This window comes from Mesoplodon mirus (assembly GCF_964341445.2).
Source record: "Mesoplodon mirus genome assembly, chromosome: 4".
In the NCBI taxonomy this organism is placed as follows: Eukaryota; Metazoa; Chordata; class Mammalia; order Artiodactyla; family Ziphiidae; genus Mesoplodon; species Mesoplodon mirus.
This window is the reverse complement of record NC_138979.1, coordinates 156,950,713-156,963,244: the sequence shown is the minus strand read 5'-3', so window position 1 is coordinate 156,963,244 and position 12,532 is coordinate 156,950,713. Positions and strand designations below refer to the sequence as shown.

Here is a 12,532-nt window from a genome sequence, read left to right as displayed (position 1 = left end):
AGGGGCTGGGCCCGTGAGCCATGGCCACTGGGCCTGCGCGTCCGGAGCCTGTGCTCTGCAACGGGAGGGGCCGCGGTGGTGAGAGGCCCGCGTACCGCAAAAAACAAAACAAAACAAAAACCACAATGAGATATGACCTCACACCTGTCAGAATGGCTATCATCAAAAAACAAAAACAAAAGTAGAAAACAAAACAACAAAACAAAGAAAACAACAAGGAATAACAAGCATTGGCAAGGACGTGGAGAAAAGGGAAGGTTTGTGCACTGTTGGTGGGACAACAGTGGTGCAAAATTGGTGCAGCCACTATGGGAAACAGTATAGAAGTCCCTCAAAAAATTAATACCATACGATCCAGGAATTCCACCTCTGGGTATTTTTCCAAAGAAAACAGAAACACTAATTTGAAAAGATACAGGCACCCCTATGTTCATTGCAGCAGTATTTACAATAGCCAAGATATGAAAACAACCTAAGTGTCCATCAATATATGAAAGGATAAAAAGATGTGTGAGATATATGTGTGGGTATGTGTGCATTTAATGGAACAGTAACCATAAAAAAGAATGAAATCCTGCCATTTTCAACAATATGGATGAATCTAGAGGGTATTATACTAAGTAAAATAAATCAGAAAGATAACAGACACTATATGATTTCATTTATATGTGAAATCTAAAAGAACAAAACAAATGAACAAACATAACATAAACAGCCTCAGAGAACAAACTGGTGATTGCAGAGAGGAAGGCCTTGGGGTGAGTAAAATAGATGAGGGAGATTAAGAGGTACAAACTTATAGTTATAAAATAAATAAGTCATGAGGATGTACAGCATAGGGAATATAGTCAATAATATTGTAATAATTTTGTATGTTGACAGATGATAACTATACTTATTGTGGTGATCATTTTATAACATATAAAAATATCAAATCACTATGTTGTACACCTGAAACAAATATAATATTGTAAATCAATTATACTTCAATTAAAAATAAATACTAGAAGCTGGGGAAAATAAAAGAATTATTCTGAATATTTTTATTTGAATTGGGCAAATCCAGTTACCCAGGAAGAGGAAAGACTAAAGGAGGTATAGGGGATTAGGAATTCTATTTTCATCATGATAATTTAAGATGCCTGGTGACTGAGGAGCCTCAATATCAGTCCTATGCAGTCTATTTCCAGAGTTCTTTAACGTGAGAGAAATAAACTTCCTTAGCCTATTGCATATAGAATTAAGTGTATATCTCTGTACTGGTGGGTTTTTTTTCATGATCTGTTTCTAGCCTATTTTTTGTGTCATCACCTACCAACCCATTCTGCTTTTTTGCTCATAGATTATGTTCTATTTTCTTTTCCCCAAATGCTCATTATCGTGAGCCAGCCAGGAGGTCTATTCCCATGGCAGGTTGACCCCGGCCAGGGGAAGCCCCTTCCCAAGTTCCCAGCAGCTGCCGGAGCTCATTTTGCTCCAGGGAACTGGGAGGGACTCTTCCTGACAGGCACCAGTCCCCCCACAGCACAAGGCTGTTTGGAGCAGAGAAACGTCCAGAGCTATGATCCACATTTGGTGTCACTTGGGGTAAGTCGCTCCCTCTTGTTCAGGCTGGGAATTCTCTCCACTCCATTTGGGCTGCTTCCCTTGCAGGAAGTGAGCCACTTTAGGTCCGTTCACTTTTGAGAGCTGGGCCACTCTGTTTGTAGGCCTCAATCTGTGAGTGGAAGTGGAATTTTAGACTACACCTCCTCTGATTTTCTGTCTGTGTGACTGTAGCTTATTTGTTGTTTGTGTGTGTCATTTTGGGGTGAGCCACTCTGGTTTGTGCTTTTGTTTGTGGGACCATGTTTGTTATTTGTTATGTTGTATGTGTGTGAATCAGTACTTGTATTGGCTAGTTGAGACATCTTTGGTGAATAATGTAGCTCACAAGTGACCACACCAGGTATCCTTCCCTATTGCATTGGGTTTCACCTGTGTTGGAACATTGGTTGGGATTTGCCCTTTGCAATGGGTGGGAATCTCCTTTTGGGTGCTAGGGAACTGTGATCCTGAGAGACCATTTTGCATTGCATTTGTTTGTTTGATATTTAATAACACCTGCCATGATAATCAGCTCTATTCCATCTTATAGAGCTTATACCCCTAGGGTGTAAGAAAGAAGATTTTTTTACCACTGTGTGGCCACTATGTTCTTTAGACTCTGGAGAAAATTTGGTTAAGGTGAAACCCTTTTGAAATTCCAAAATTGGTTCTTTTTGCATATGTAGTTAGAGAAAGCTGGCTTGATGAAATACTTTTTTTTTCAGAATTCTGACCCTGAGAAAATAAAAATATTTCTAGGAGAAAGCTTGGAGTTAACTAAGTAAATTTAACTTATTCCAACTGTTTTTTGGTGTTTTTTTCTTTTTTGGTTTTGCATTTGCCAGATCAATTGCCATGACACATGCGGTAATGATTCCCTATCTTTCCATTTGCATGTTGTTTGTTGTTAAAAAGAGGGAACTTTGCTTGAAAAAGTTGAGGAAATTGTTGAACTTCACCCTTTTGTGTTTGTCCTGCAGGAATTAGATTTTGTTCTTTGTGTGTATGTTTGCATTTGTCTTGTGTGTAAGTGTGCTGGCTATGGGAAACTCAAATTTGTTTCCTGAATGCAGCCCCTTGAGATGCATTCTCCAGAACTGGACCACTTTCAAGTTAACTTGTAAGTGAGCTCTATTTTTTTCTTTCTTTGCGGTACACGGGCCTCTCACTGTCGTGGCCTCTCCCGTTGCGGAGCACAAGCTCCGGACGCACAGGCTCAACGGCCATGGCTCACGGGCCTAGCCGCTCTGCGGCATGTGGGATCCTCCCAGACCGGGGCACGAACCCATGTCCCCTGCATCGGCAGGCGGACTCTCAACCACTGCGCCACCAGGGAAGCCCCCTAAGTGAGCTCTATTTAATTGACTCAAAAGTAAGTGCTTACAAATGAAATACTTCTTAATATTTAGAAAGTTGGCCAAAATGAATTTCAGGTCCTCATGATCTGGGAAATGTTCAGTACTGAATTGATGTCTGGCACTGAAGCTAGCTTAAGCTTGTTGGTTTGTTAAGTATAATACTTCTGTTGTACCTAGGTTATTTAGAGATCAAATAAGACCTTATATCTGTTGCAAATTTCTCAGCAAGAAAAATAACTTGATATGATGAAACCTTAAGTCTATCTAAAATAGCCTCTCCAGACTGGTAACTTGAAACTGAACTAAGTTAAATGGCAAGAATTCATTGACCATCTAGGTCATTTCAAATAGGATAAAATATTGGAACACTGGTTGCTGGGCAAATCTAAGTTTACCTACCTTTGCCTTCTTAGGAGAGGAAAACCAAAGCGTAAGTTTCCAATCAGAAAATGCTGGTATGACAAACAGGTCACAATTACTTTCCTCTTGGTTTTCACTAAAAATTAAGGTACTTAAGAGTTGAGGATTCTAATCTAAATATGTAATTAAAGCTACTAAAATAATTTTTAAAAACATTTCAGTTTACAGTAGGAAAGTAGGATATATGTTTTGAGGAAAAAAGGACTTTTATGCATGGTCAGGCTGAGATTAGATTAAACTTAGGTAAATGGATTTTGTTATCAATATTAAAAGTAAGCTGGTACAAGACTAGATTTGGTTCATCTCTGCTAAGAGAACAAGTTTACCTAGAATGCTGCTTTTGATAACAGGTTATATGAACTTCCTTCCTTTAAGTGATCTGTATTTGCTTTTAAGTTCTCTTCTCACTTTGGATAAGAAACAAGTATTGTCTTACAGTGACTGATGATCTTATTTGACCAAGTGTTTTGAAACTTTTTGGCAAACTTCCCAAATATCAAATTTTAATTAAAGTTCTTTTGACCTCCAGCTAACTTTGGGATTTGTTAGGGGGCCCCTAATGCATCTCAAGGAGGAATATTTAACTAGTATTTTTTGTTACATTGAATTACATGGGAAGCATTGTCAAAGGAGTGATAAGCCTTCCTTTATTATACTGTACAGATAAATGTTACTACTATAGATATTCTAGAAATTATATAAAGTTTCTGAAATGTAGATATGTCCTGGTATAATCTATCAGCCATAACTCTGGTTATATCATAGCAAATTGATTAAGTTTTGTCAACACATTGTGATCAGATCTTTAACCTTGCCTTTTTTTTTTTTTTTTTTTTTTTTTTACTGTACGCGGGCCTCTCACTGTTGTGGCCCCTCCCGTTGCAGAGCACAGGCTCCGTATGCGCAGGCTCAGCGGCCATGGCTCATGGGCCCAGCCGCTCCGTGACATGTGGGATCTTCCCGGACCGGGGCACGAACCCGTTTCCCCTGCATCGGCAGGCGGACTCTCAACCACTGCGCCACCAGGGAAGCCCAAACCTTGCCTTTTTAAGTCTTTAATAGACAGTTAAGCTGATGCTTTGCAAAAGTGCTTCACCTTCAAGAAGATTCATAGGGAGGACTTTTTTGATAAGTGCAGGTCTCTAATAAATTTCAGATTATACCTCTGAACTGGGTAAGAAATTTAAAATCCTAATGGAAGACCTGATGGCTTCATAAAAAGATAACAAAAGGATTGGTTACTGAGAAAACTGGTGTATATGGTTATAATGGTTATGCGTTTTGTCTGGAATATTACTGATTTTGATCTGTGTTCTCCAGATATAGGGAAGCCCTTCCCCTCAAGTTACTCATGACTTAAAGCAATTTGGTAAATTATACTTCTGTGAGTGTGGCTACATGGCAACAAGTCTCCCCCAGCATGCCAGGTCCATACTGGTTTTCAGGCTTATTCTCCTGAATTCCTCAGGGAATGAGATCTTTCTTATACAAGACTTGGATCCAGGACTTGGAACTTGGGATTATTTCCAACTCGGTATCCATGCCCCAAATCAAGGTAGGACTGTGTCCCATTTTAGCAGGAAGTAGCTAGAGCGGTCATCATCCCATTCCCTGAAAGACTTGGGGAAGGATGAAACAGAATTGGAGGTTGAAACCAAGTCCCCCTAAAACCGAGTTCCTCTGCCAAGTTCATGATTAACCACTCTATCCAAAACATACCTACATGTTCTCCTCAAGATTGAGGAATATCAAAGAAAAGGGGGGAATTGTAATAGAGTGGGGCGTGCAGCCATTGGCAGGCGGCAGTTACCAGGCAACCATTACTGCAAGACCACTAGCACGGTGGTTAGGGGGCCCATTATGCCAACCCTCGGGTGAGTGATGGTCACCAGGCAGAGAGTGAGGTAAGAGGCGGATCCTGGCCTTCTCCCCCGGGCCCTACAGCTCACCTGGCCTCACGCTGGCAGGTGAGCTGGGAGGCCCAGGGAACAGGCAGGGGGCTGCGTCCTTCAGGGCTCCATAGGCCTCACCAGGGTTACCCACTGGCCGGTCCCAGGCCTTGAGGTGGTGATGAACCTCTCCCCCATCCCCACCTCTGCGTCCTAATGGCAGTGGCAGTCTGCATGGGTTGCGGTCCATTGGACCTGGCTCCCTACCCCCCATTTAGGCAGCCTGAGGCACCTGAGGACCAACTGGGTCCTGGGCACCTGGCTCCCTCAGTGATGATGGCTGGGCAGGGACTGGGGACCTGGCCCTGAGGGCACTGCCAGCTGAGATCTGCCTATTTAGCTGGGCCTGGGTACTGGCGGGAGGACCCAGAGTGGGTGCTGGACGAACGCTCCTGGGCAGGGTAACTGGCCCGTGCAGGGACCCCCTCCTCTTAGCCAGGACCTGGACCTCGGAGGGTGAAAGGTGAAAGTTATGCCTTGGGACCTTGCCCTTTCTTGTCAGAACAGAGAATAACGTTTGGTAGAGATTTACAGGAACACCATCACCTGACCATGACCTGATCTCAAGAACAAAGGATCTGACACCAAGAAGTTTGCAACAACTAACCACGCCCCTCCCTCACCTTTCCTATAAAGGGGCTTTGCTGAAAGCTTTCAAGGAGTTTGGGGGTTTTAAGGCATGATCCACCCGTCTCCTTTCATGGCCCTGCAATAAACCATTCTCTGTTCCAAGCTCCGACGTTTTGGTATTGTTTGGCCTCACTGTGCGTCATCAGGCACATGCACTTGTATTCAGTAACACCGTGACTACCCTGATTCCATAGCTTTTCTCAATTGTTTTCTCTTAGTGGAAACTCTGTTCCTCTGTTATCTGCCTTCCTACATATTAAAGTTTCCTCATTCTTAAAAACTATACTTACATTAAGATATAAAGACAATTTACATGCTTTATCTGTCACTCCACTTATTACCAGTACTTCCTAAACTTATTTGGTGACCTTTTTTCTTTTACTGCTCTTTGTGTTTCTTTTGAAACTGAGGGCTCAGGTGAAAAGGGCAATCTTCCCAGGAACAGATTAGTGACTCCCCCACCCCCACATAGTCTACAAGAAACTTTTATTTTTCTTCAAAATTTCTTCATTAATGAGTTTCTTGATTTTCTTTTCCCATTTCTATCTGATGTCTTCTCTTGGCATTCCAATATCACGTACTTACTTTTTTTTTCACTTATCATACTTTGTTTTTCATTATGATCACTTTATTCACTCATTCAACTAACACGTGTTGAGGAGGGCTGGAAGTTGAGGATGGCATGAATCTGAGTTTGAAGTTGAGAAGTCATTTTTAAAATTTTCATCTCATTTACTCATTTCAAAAACATTTTAAAGATCTATTATCATGCCCTTTTTAAGATGGGGAAACACAGTTGGGAGACATTAGGTTACCCGATCAAAGCCAGACAACTGGAAGATGGAGCTGAAACTTGAGATCAGGTCTTCTAACATCACCTCCTGTGTTCTTTCCACTATTCCATATTAACTTCTCTCAGGATTGGCAAATAAGAGGACTTCCTGCTGAATCTGCCTCTTTCTTGTTCTGTTTGATAAACACAGTCGCTTCTGGTTTGAGAAATCACCTGGAGTCAGACCACAGGGATTGATGGAAGATTGAAAAGTTCAATTCCAATTAAGGCATTCCAATTCAGATTAAATAATCAAACCAGAAGCTACTGTGTTTACCAGTCTTACTGCAGGGACTTAAAAAAAAAAAAAAAGATTGAATTTTCCCTGTTACCAAAAGGAAGAGACCTTTACCCCTCTCCCCTTTCATAGAGAATTTTCTTGAACAAATTTGTAATTATAAATCCTTCCTATGTCTCTTTTATATGTATATAGGTCTTTTTAAAAGCTAAACAAGCCTCTTAACAGGTACAACTCAGTAAAGTTTTTCTTAAGGTCCTGGGAGCCAACCCTTTGAAATCTAAATATCCAGGAAGATAGTGCCCCATATCCTCGCACCATAGAAGTTAGCCTAGGCTCGTTGCTCCAAACTAAAAGTATCTTCTTGTCACAGAAATAGAAAAGTTTTCTTTTTCGCTTCGATAATGGCAATCAACGAACACAAATGGCTACCCCAAGCGTGACCTACCAAAGAAGGTACAGCAACCGGTGTGGTTACGTAGTACTCTTACATGAGAACATGCACGTAATGGATTGTATCTGCTTGTCTATAAAAAAGGGTGAGATTTCTTTCTTTGCAATCGCCTGTGACACCCATCCCAGTCTGGTTCAGGGCTTACTGAATAATATAATTTTTTTCTACATTCGGTGAGATTTTCTGAGATGGCAGGAGATCTTAGTTTTCATTTTTCCTTGACAATATCAATTCATTTATGTCTCTTACCCTCCCTGTCCCTACCTGCTCCCCCCCCCCCCACCACCACCACCACTCACCCGAATAGTAAATCAGGATAGAAATGCGCTCCTTACTCACCTCACAGTTTGCTTTGACCACCAGGTGAGAACGCTTCAGGGCGGCAGCCAGAACCACGACTCCCAGCGTTCCTGGCGCTCGCCGCTCTCCTGGCTTCCTCTTCCGGTTCGGGGGCTACTGAAACCGAAAGTGCAGTGCTGTGGCCGTCGCCGGGGTGATTTTCACCTTCGCCTCCGCGAGCCCTCGCTGACCCAGGTTGGGAAGCCAGACAAGAGTAAAATATGAACGGAAGAGTGGATTATTTGGTTACTGAGGAGGAGATCAATCTCACTAGAGGACCCTCAGGTATGTGCAGAAATGATCATCGCTGGGAGTAGGGTACTTGAGGCTGTAATTGCAGAGCGGACACCTCTTCTGCAGAGCCAGATTCTTTTGGCCTCGGAGAAGGCAGGCCCCAACCGAGATATTTCCTGCAACGCTTGTGAGCACATAGAAGGCTATATTGGCATCCAGCGTTAGCCTGAGACGGATGTGAGGAGTCCACCTCGTTTTGCAGTCGGGTTACCACATGTATTTATAGTCAGGAAGAGTTTCTTTCTGCTAATGGTACTAGAAAATCCTGGGAGAAAGCCTGCTTTTTAGCCAGCACCAGTGAACACCGCACCCTTTCTTCCGTTTGCCTGCTCTATCCCTGTTTCTATGAGAGACAGTTTAATAAAAATGGGATCATAAACGGTGTGTACTGTAAATGCATAGCCGTTTTCTTGGCGCTAGTATCCCTCCCTCCCTCCCTTCATTTCTGGGAAATTCATTTAGACGGTCAACTGGAATGTTAAACCAGAAAGAGACCTTAGAGATCTACTACAGGTGTTCCCAAAGCTGGTTTCGCCTCAAAATTATCCAAGGTTTTTTGGTTTATCTTTTTTTATTTAAAAAAAAGGTTAATTCCTAGGACCCACCTCTGTGAATTTGGATTCAATGCAGGTGTTTCTTTGGTCCTTTTCATCCCTTCCTTCCTTCCAGCAAGCCCATCAGGTGATTCCGATACTACCAAATCCTCACTTTCACCTACAGTGCTCTTATCTCCTGACGCACTTCACTCCACTAGGCTCTTAACAGTACTACGTGCTGCCCACTTTGGCTTTTGTTGCCTTTCCTTTACAGCTGTCTAGTGTATCAGTTAAGAGCTTTAGCTTTGGGCTTCTGTAGGTCCAAAAACGGCATCTAACCTCTTACTAGTTCTTTGATATATTTATTAACTAACTTTACTGGTGTAAGACTTAATTTCTCATATGTAAAATGTGCGTGATAATAGAGTACGCTTCCTATGGTTATGAGAATGATATCCGTTGATCTATGTAAAATATTTAGAACGTTGTGTGCCAAGCAGTGTGTGTTCACTACTGCTGTTGTTTTTATTGTTAGTAGATAAATGGTTAGGTTAACACAGTAAATCCTGCTAAACAGCTCACCAAGTACCATGAGCTCTATCGGAAATAATTTTTTAAGTCTTTCACTCCTTTCTGTTTCCATCGTCACTACTTAGACCAGTCCATCTTTTCCCATCTGGAATTTTGCAGTAGCTTGACCACCACTCATAGATTATTTTTCATAAAATACGGCTTTCTGAATCATCCATGCTTTGTCTTCTTTCTTGTTATAAAAAAATTGGGAATCAGCTTTACTTATGAGAGTGTAATTTATTGTTAATCTGCATGGTTTAATGTCATGCTTCATACGATCTCCTAAACTTTTGTCAAAGGCTCATTCAGTGTGCCCAAGTCTCGTAGGTACATTTTACTTATTTTATGTAAATTTCTCCTTCTCTCCCTGTTAATGGTTATTGACTTTTGAGGCTAACATGGAAAATTATTGTTAAACCAAAATCTGTTTTTCTGTACTTTTCATGCACTGGTACTTGTTCTTCTCCTAGAGCCAACTGAAACAATGGTAGTTCATTTTCTGATTGCCTTGCAAGTATTTAAAGACATCTCGTTGTTCTCCTGTTTTGTCTCTTCCTTCTACAGCCTAAATATCCCTAGTTGTTACATTAGCTCTCTTGTGATGTGATTTGAAGTTTGATTCTTGTCTCTTGCTTAAGAGTTTAACGTATTTTGACGTGGTCCTTTTGCTGCAGTATCCACAGTATTTTCAGGATCTCCTGACTGCAGCAGAGCAGAACTCTGATACTCTCTTGCATATTCCAGTCACTAAATATTTTTAAAGTTTAGTGTAATATCACTTCACCTTTTTTGGTATTTACATAGCAGTGTTGATTAATGTTCAGCTCACTATTCACTGAAATTTCTGATCCTATGGATCTTGCAGACCTGAAGTTGCTAGTGTTACCATTTTTCTGCATTATTGGAGTTAGGACAAACGTCAAAGGACTGATTAAGAATAATTGTATATGCTAATATATCTCACCTCAGAGTTGTTTAATTTCTGTTTTGTATGTGCATTTATTCAAAAATGAATGAATTTATTCACCTAATGACTTTTAATTTTTTCTAAGCATTTTCATGTTTTACTCATATAAGTTGATGAACTTAAAAGTTTAGATGAGTAGAGCCACAAACTTGGATAAAAAGAGTCATTGAAGTTTGATTGGTTCATTTAACACGGTTCCAAGTTTCTGTTTATCACCTCCCAAAGCTAGTTACCTGCTATGTGGTATTCCTAAGAAGTCTCACAGTCTAACTCCACTTTTCCTCACTGTGCCATCATGAAGATACATAGGGAAGTAGTCAGTTATCACCACTAGAAGCTTCCAGTAATTTTGGTAGTCCCATAGCGTTCTTTCTTTTTATAGAAGAAATATGAAAAGCCTATAGTTCCAAGTATGCATTTCTGTTTGTAGGCAGCATTGTCACTCTTTGTTTCAGTACAGCGTCCTTTGTAGGGACCTGATAGTTTAATCAGGTAACTGCAGGAATGTATATACTTTTGCCTTTTTGTGTCAGTGTTCTGTCAGGGGCAAGAGTCTTGGGTCATTCCAGTGTTCGGGCCCATTTTGCAAGGCAAATGAACCTATTCTGTCTGATCTTGCTTACTGCAAGGGAAATAAAATCTCGGGGAAATTATGACAATGAAGTGAGTATCTGGTGAGGCAAAAGGAAGCTTGGTACGTAGCTTGGCATCTATCCTATGCCTACTTCCTCAGCCATGTAAGGAGAGGCTTAGGCTGGACGACTTTGTAAGTTTCTTTCACTTCCAAGAGTTCATGATTCTTTGGCCCAATCCATGTGTGGTTTTATGGTTCCTGCCATTTTGAACCAACAGTAGGTGGTCTGAAGAATCAATCACAGTCTCAAATGAAATGCCCTCAAGGGTTTGAAGAGTTTACTTTTTATCCTTTATGGAACACTCTTTTTTCTATGGGCATCCAGCTTGATTATAGTCTTGAAGCCTCCCACTTTTATCAAATTGAGAGTTCTTAATGTTGGAAAGACTCAGTTACTCTAAGGAGTATGACAAGAATCTAATTTAGGGCTTCCCTGGTGACGCAGTGGTTGAGAATCTGCCTGCCGATGCAGGGAACACGGGTTCGTGCCCCGGTCCGGGAAGATCCCACATGCCGCGGAGCGGCTGGGCCCGTGAGCCATGGCCGCTGAGCCTGCGTGTCCGGAGCCTGTGCTCCGCAACGGGAGAGGCCACAACAGTGAGAGGCCCGCGTACTGCAAAAAAAAAAATCTAATTTAGCTTTTTTTCACTGTAATAGGTACATATTGGCCATAAAGACAACCCTACTTCATGTCGGATATTAGGATTCCTTGTTCAGGACTGAGTTATCAGTGAGTTTCAGCAAGTTGCTCCCGATTACCACCTTTAAAGAGAGAACAGAGGGCCTCCCTGGTGGCGCAGTGGTTGAGAGTCCGCCTGCCGATGCAGGGGATACGGGTTCGTGCCCCGGTCTGGGAGGATCCCATATGCCGCGGAGCGGCTGGGCCCGTGAGCCATGGCCGCTGAGCCTGTGCGTCCGGAGCCTGTGCTCCGCAACGGGAGAGGCCACAACAGTGAGAGGCCCGCGTACAGCAAAAAAAAAAAAAAAAAAAAAAAAAAAAAAAGAGAGAACAGAATCTCTATTTTTCTACTTTCTTTAAAGGAGTTGCAGAGGGTAATGGGTTGGTACAATGTTTTAATAATGAATAATTAAGGAAATATTCTCTTTCTGGCAGTGTGCTAGTTACTTTATATATATATATAATTTTTTTTCTTCACAACCACTGTGAATGGTGATTAATCCACATTATTAATTGAGGAAATTGTCTCTCAGAGAGGTTAAGATTTGCCCAAGTTCTAAAGCCAGTAAGTTTCAAAAGCCAGGAATTTAACCCAGATCTGTTGATTATAGTGTTCCATATACTACCTCCCAGTATAGTAGCTATGTCTAAGGAGTTGGCTCCCAGCCTTTCTCCTGACCTTTATTTTGTTATATCATGCCTTATTTCCAGAATGATTTGAGGCATCTTATGACTAACACAATCCGCAGTGGAAAGTTTTTATAGTTTGCTGTTGACAGAGCTGACAGCCTATCAAGGTGAGAAACTAAAAACAGGAAACCTCATTAAGTCCAAGCATTTAATTAAGCCTCTACAGACCTGCCATGTGCTTTGTTTAACCCTGAAACTGTTACTAACAGTTTTCTGACCCTTCATATGCCAAATAGATCTGAGAATAAAGTGCTGTATCCTTGCCCTATTTTTTCTTGATTATGTGAAGTCTGGCCCTCATTGAATTTCTGTTCCAGTGGAGATACGACATTCACATGTAAAAAGTTAAATC

At 41.5% G+C, this 12,532-nt stretch overlaps 2 protein-coding genes across 5 annotated transcripts in view; both read left to right on the top strand.

Moving 5' to 3' along the window:
- Positions 1–8,032, top strand: part of LOC309803469 (uncharacterized protein) — a gene marked incomplete at its 3' end in the record, with an annotated part of 43,040 nt that extends 35,008 nt beyond the window's left edge. Inside the window, exon 3 of one of the 3 annotated variants that reach the window (XM_082619703.1) lies at positions 7,832–8,032. In XM_082619703.1, the coding sequence (XP_082475829.1) occupies positions 7,832–8,032 (201 nt within the window). Of the gene's footprint in view, positions 1–1,389; positions 2,111–4,250; positions 6,054–7,831 lie in introns of those variants that run through there. The other 2 variants (XM_082619704.1, XM_082619702.1) reach the window with 2 other exon arrangements.
- SYNJ2BP (synaptojanin 2 binding protein) overlaps positions 8,005–12,532 on the top strand; it is a 40,136-nt gene continuing 35,608 nt past the window's right edge. For both annotated transcript variants that reach the window (XR_014293948.1, XM_082619701.1), the window contains exon 1: positions 8,005–8,092. Coding sequence is in view for 1 of the 2 variants with exons in the window: in XM_082619701.1 (XP_082475827.1) it covers positions 8,029–8,092 (64 nt within the window). In the remaining variant the exon portion in view is untranslated. The remainder of the gene's footprint in view (positions 8,093–12,532) is intronic.